At 37.6% G+C, this 6,768-nt stretch overlaps 1 protein-coding gene across 1 annotated transcript in view; it reads right to left on the bottom strand.

Annotated features, from left to right (window-relative positions):
- Window positions 1–369: 369 nt before the first annotated feature.
- DHX15 (DEAH (Asp-Glu-Ala-His) box helicase 15) overlaps window positions 370–6,768 on the bottom strand; it is a gene marked incomplete at its 5' end in the record, with an annotated part of 40,553 nt that continues 34,154 nt past the window's right edge. The window contains 2 exons of the mRNA XM_009887668.1: window positions 370–935; window positions 2,160–2,329. Of these exons, the coding sequence (XP_009885970.1) occupies window positions 818–935; window positions 2,160–2,329 (288 nt within the window). The remainder of the gene's footprint in view (window positions 936–2,159; window positions 2,330–6,768) is intronic.

Here is a 6,768-nt window from a genome sequence, read left to right on the forward strand (position 1 = left end):
CTGTATCTGAACATTGCCCAGCAGGGTAATTTCTAACTGCCCACAGACACTTCACTTTACAGGACATATTACTACAGTTGTGTCCAAGAGATATCCAGAAGTATGCCTGAAGAAAGCATTCTCCAAAAAATTCTGCATGCATTTCATTTTTAAAACAAATTTCCTACATAATTCAAACAACTTTGCAAGGGATCAACGTTGTATGTATAATATTGATGTCACCGTAATTGTGCTGCTTAAGCATCCGCACTTTTAATATTAAAATATTAAACTACTGCCATGTCAATAAACAGCAGTTTAACGGGAGACTAAATGGCTTCTTATGTTCTGATCAAAACAATAGAAATACTGACATACTGTGGCACAAAATTAGTATAAATAGACTTTATTGAAGTCAGTACCTTTGTACTGAAGCCAAAGATTGTGTCTACATAAGCACAAGTTGTAACATTTCACAACTTCTAAAAGGAATGTCAACAATTACAACGATCATGCATACCATGGTCGATAATCACATTTTTAGAAGCATTTTCAACCATTTCTAAAGAAATGCTTATAACATTGTTATATATAGAACTACTTTCAATAAACTGCAAAACATTGATCAGCTTTTCCAGTATGAGCTACAGTGTCAACACAAAAGGGAGGCATAAATGTTTAATTTATGAAATCAGAATGGAATATTTACTGTAAAGAAAAATTAAAAAGCTTTCAAATAAAGGCCATTATTGAACCAAAGTGAAGAGCACAACTTGAACTTTGAATCCTTTCATCTCTTAAAGCTGTCCTCTGAATAACTTCAGTTCAAAGCATAAATTCAGTACTGTGAGTATTCCTTGGACTGAAGTTTGGCAATGATGCGATCCAACTGTCTCTTTGCTTCACACTGTGGAAAATTGCTCATGTCATAATATTGAGGGGCAATTTTCACCAGCCTGTCAAAAAAGGAAAAGTTTGTTACTAATACTCAAACTTTAAGATGCATCCTACAGAAATTCTGCAACTGTGGGAAACAAGGATTATCCATTACTTTCAGCTTATTCTGCAATTCTGTGATTAATGAAAGCTTACACACACATACACAACCTCAGTCCCATCCTGCGCAAGCACCCAAGTCGAAAGCAAAAAAGCACACACTTGAGTCTAGCAAGACGCTCCTTTTCAGCTACATGTCCCTTGCAGCCTCCCACTGCTGCTTCAGCGTGTGCCACAGTAGCCCACACAGCCAGACCTGCTGCTCAATGTCAAAGTCCACAAGCCACAGAAGTCCACCTAAACACCCATTTGTGTAAGAGTACAGTTCAGCCTTAGCTGGTTTTTTTAACCTTAAAAATGCAACCAACCAAGGCCATAGGATCCTGCTCCAGGCAACACACAGCTTGCTCAGAAAAAGATTTCTGAGGAAGGATTCAACACATTTTTCTATTGAAATACTACAGGCAATATATATCTGCTATGTCTTCTGGCCTACGATTCTCTAAACTTTCTTCACAACAGCACAATTTCAACAACAACCGAAGAGACTCCTATGTCCCCAAGGCTTACAACTTAGCAGTTTAAGTACTATCTTAACAATGGGCAAGACAATCTCTGTTTGTCTGCAGAGGATAAGGCCTCTAATTTCCTTGATACCCACAAATACTATGACATAGCAGGTTGTACCAGCGTTACCACCTCTTTCCTTCATATTTTAAGGAAGCATCCAGTCCTGTTCAGTTCCTTCTGGAATAATTACAGACACCTTCTGCCAAGAGAGGTCCTACATCTTGAGAACAGAGGGATCTGCCACTATCTCTTAACTTGGCTACACAAGTGGGTGCTAGGACATATCCCCAAACCCAGCATTGCCAAGCAGCTCTTTCCCAACAGGACTACTAAAGTAACTGGTTTTAAGTCAAGCGACTCTCTGTGCTCTGCGTACAGAGCCCGGGCACCCCACTTGTACACACAACTCCCACAAACAGAAGAAAGTATCCACAAAGAAAACCTTTAGTCATCTACAAGATCTCAAGTCTACGCCATCGCCATCCCCCCCCCCAACCATTTTAATAATATTAAGCTTCAGGAAAAGTGAAATAAGTTACCTTGATTTAAAAACCAGAAAAAGAAAAACAAGAGCTTTACAGTAGATCATAACTGCATTAGGACTTTTGGCTTACCATTCTGGCTTGATGTCTGTACATGTCCGGATGTAATTCTTTGTTGTAAGGACAAACTCATTATAGAGCACCCATTCTGGTTTATGATCAAGAACAGTGGAGGGATGCAACTGCACCACCTGGTTATCTTTTACTGTTAAGTAATGCCCCGTTCGTTCCAAATGTGCCACCTAAGTAAAGAGACATTATTTCATTACCACAGGCAATTTTAAAATTAAGTGATTTCAAGCTGACTGTTAAGTGTTCCAATACAAAATATAACATCCCAACTTTCAAATCTCATCTACATTTGGCACATTACTCGACCACTTCAACTATTCCTTTTTTTTTAATAGAGGAAATCAAGATGCCAGATGTTTTTGCTAACTGCTGTGGTGTGTATTTGAATATACCATTCAAGCAACATACAAAAATAGTTGTCACCCAAAAGAGAATAATCATTATTAGAACAAAAGCAATGCAAACAGAAGTACTGGAAGGGAATATCTATCAGACAGGTTTGTAACATCACACAAAGTCAACTGCGATCGACTACAGACACCTGCTTCAGGCACTTCACTGCAGTAGCTACTGTGGGACCAGTAAGCCACAGTGTTATCCTCTTTAAGTTTTTATTACTGCAGTGTTTCAGTAGTAATTTTACTGGTGCACATACTATTCTCCCAATCCTCTCACATGGCAGGCCTGAAAAAAGAATGTCAGTCCAGTAAAAATTGGAAGTTTAGTATGTCAGAAATAAGAACAGTCTTGTTACAGCGTGAGCTTCAGAGCTGGAAAATGTAGGTTCAGCAACACGCTTCTGCTGTGACCTTGGTAAAAATCAATTAACCTCTCTCTGACCAAGCTTCTCGCTCTGTGAAAAGGAATAATGCCTACCTCGCTGAGATGCTCTGATATCTAGCTCATTAAGATTTGGTAAAGCAGACAGTTATCCTTAGAAGGATATCCTCTGTAAGAACAGTTAATCTAACAGAACAGGTAACTAAAATTAACCTTTTGATACTGGTAATTCAAGATGACCTCAGTACTTATTTCATTACAAATATATACACACGCAAAAATACTATAGAAAGATTAAGCAGGAAGGACAATGGCTGAAAGATGTCTGAAAGACATTTTTGATCAGATCATCATTAACAGCTTTCCTTTATTATGAACTGTGTACTTACTTGGGTTTTTTTATTCCTAGGTATATCTCATTTTTATTTTTTTTTTCTCCTAGTCAAAGGTAAATTCCATCTATTAGACTAAAATCCCAGGACGTCTAAAGCAATAGCTACCTCAAATTTTAAGTCGGAATATCTCCTTAGTAACAGATTACTTATTTTGAGTGTGCTTCTCTTATATTTTATGACATTAATATCCAGAACATGTTTTAGGAGTGGAACAAAGTATTTCAATAGTCTGCAAATCTTTTCACCTAAGATTTTAGAGATTACACTGCTGCTTTATTTCAAGTCTGGGGAGCCAACAGAGGGTCTTTTAAATGGAGATTAACAGTGCACTGTCTATAACGATTTAGGCTTAATTTCATCCAACTCAATCCAACGTTTACTAAAGTAAATAGCAGTATAGCTGCAAACCAGACTAGACTAGAAACTCATCTGTCACAGACCTAGCACAATCACAGCACATATGTTGCTGTGGGATTATGGGGTGCTTTTTTAAAGGAAGGTGTTTTTTTAAATTAAAAAAATCAATTTCATTTTTCAGATCAAAAGTAAAGCATGCATACAAAAATATCTGGGTGCTTCATTACAGAACTCTCCAAAGGAGAGAACAATCCCTTTATTTAGGCTTCATTCTAGAAAACAGTGTGCTGTTAAGTTTAAATCAATACAATTTAGCTGTAGCACCTCAGTCTCACTCAGATGTATTAAAATAGTAGTCTTATCACCCAGCTTTCCCAAACACATACAATTTCCTTTTCCATGTCATTTATAATGACAGTAAAAAGTTGTATTTCTTGTTTACTTCATATAATTCTGAACTAAGTAAAAAGATTCTGAAATAACTAATTAAGCATACTCACAGAAAACTAAATGCTACAGAAGAGTGCAGTTAGCTCTTAACTTCCAGGGAAGGACAAGGACTAGAATAATCCCAACTAAGAAAAAAGTGTTTCCCTAGAACATGGACATCAGAGATAAGTCACCTTTAAGCAGTTACATAGTGTTGTGACTTACTTGGATCCTGAGCTAACACTGAGCTACTTATCCTATTTAGATGTTTCTGTTAAGTATACTTGTTAGCACACAGATTGGTAAAGAGCTTCAGGTTCAGTAATGGCAACACTGTCATGAAATATGCCCAGTGAAGCGATGGCTCCACAGCAAGCAGTGATGATCTAACCATTAGCTACTACATTCTCCTGCTCCCTCCTGGCCTGAGCAGTTTCAGCACAGCTGACAGCCAATTCTGCTCCTTCTCTGGAGGAGTACTTGGCTTGCCAGACCACTATGCTTAAAGAATTTAGACAGGGCTCAGGCAAGCACCAAGGCTGACATAAGGGAAGGAACAAGGACACACAGGAGGCAGCATATACACTTATGCTCCTTTGAACCCCTGGCATGCAACCAATTCCAGCGCCTGTGAAATACAACATAGTGGTGGTTGGGTCAGATGTCCTCCAGAGTACCCTTCCAACCTTAACCCATCTGTGATTCTACGACATTTTTCAGACTAAAAACCCATGAGCTTCCAGAGAAACCAGAATCATACAAAGGACATCTATGAAATGGGTTCATTTTTCAATGAGTAGTGGTAATAACCAAGATACTAGGGAACACACTTTGACCCTGAGATCATCAAGCAATCTGTCATGTATTAGTATAAAATGTTTGTGAGTTAGGCTACCTGAACGAAGAATGGGGCTGTAAATGGAAGGAAAAGCTATTAACACTATTGACTACACAACATAAGGAGCTACACAAACATGACTGAAAGGATGATGAAGAGCCAAGCCAGCCCATGCATCTCTGCAACAGGTTACTCTGCAGACCAAGGAAGTTCACCTGATGATGATTTAGAGACAATTACAATTTAGAGACAAACGCACATGGAAACAGTGGCCCCCGTGGCATATGCCACCATAGCAAAAGGTTTTAGTTTGAGTTCTCATAACAGAGGTTTGAAGGATGTCACAGTTTTATGAAGAACGACACAGCCTCCTCTGAAATTTTAAGTGTGCTTGTGCTTATTTATTAACTATCCCGTCATTGAACCTAGAGGACCCAACCAGGGGTTTTTAGTCAAATGTCAAAGACTAAATCCAAATGTACTTAAAAGGGCAAAAGCAGGAATAGTACCACAAGATCCAATGTTTTTTAGATTTAAGACTAAAAATTTTGGCAGGAGAGTCTTGACAGACATTTTAGAGAAGCCATGTCAGTTGCTTGGATTTCTGCAATTTCTGCTTGCAGGCACTCAACAGTGTTTCTGAAGCTATTAAAAAGTTCTAAACTGTTCTTCTGCATTCCTAAAAAGCAAAATGAATACCATTAAATGCACTGGTGACCACCTTCCTGCCGTAAGTTTACTTTATTACCATTCTATTCTCATAGAAGCCCAACTATATAAAGACTTCAAAACATACATCATTCTATACACAAAATAGCACCAAAGACTGAGTAGGAGCAACAATGAGATTTTAATTAGTAGTCCAATCATCTGACATCTAACTTCCTGTATAGCACAGGTCATTTAATTTCATCCTCTGTAGTGACCCTGATATATCCTGTGTTTGACTAAGCCACACCTCTCAAAAAATCTTCCAAGCTTGGTCTGAAGAGACCACAAGACAGTGTGTACTTTGTTTCACCTCTAAATTCTGACTTAAATTTTCAACTATCAATTCTGGTTGTGCCTTCACAACTAGACTGGAAATACAGTGATAAAAACCTCACTTCAAGACAAAAAATAAAAGAAAAAATCTCTAAGGAAAACGACCCATCTTTACATTGGCATTTGCTTGCCTTTTCCAATTCAATTTTAACAGTTTCCTTAGCTTACTTCCTGTAGTATAGTAATTTTTTGCTTAGTCTTTACCACACAGTTATTTCAGCTACGCATCTACTAACACTTTACAAGTGACAAGCTTAGTTTTTCTACTTCTGTTGAGTAAATACTCACCTATACCTAGCTCTTGAGTGTTTTTTTGCCCAATTCCAGTTGTGTTTAAGTTGTACAATTTTCCAGTCCCTCTCACTACTTAAGACAGGATATGTCTAGCACTAAACTATTGAGAAAGCAATATTTCTCTGATGTATTTTATTTTCAATGAGCAGTTTCTTAGCGATTTTGCAAGCATCACTCTTGCTCTATTTTATATATACTTCACATATTCTGATGTGTGATATAGAAACAGTTACTGAAAAAAGCCAATAAAGGTTTTCCATTACAAAAACTAGAAGACACCAGGGACATAGCACAAAGATTTTATACAACACTTAACTTCCTGTCAATATCTATCCTTCCACAAGTTCTTCTACACACAGAATTGTTAGCAGTTTTAGACAAGCAAAGGGAATAGTAAAACAGTTTGTCAGATTTACTGGAATTCAAGTTTTTATTTAAGTATGAAGGGGAAAAAGATGATTTGTCACCAGCA

Source organism: Charadrius vociferus, unplaced genomic scaffold (genome assembly GCF_000708025.1).
Source record: "Charadrius vociferus isolate BGI_N301 unplaced genomic scaffold, ASM70802v2 scaffold306, whole genome shotgun sequence".
Taxonomy (NCBI): domain Eukaryota; kingdom Metazoa; phylum Chordata; class Aves; order Charadriiformes; family Charadriidae; genus Charadrius; species Charadrius vociferus.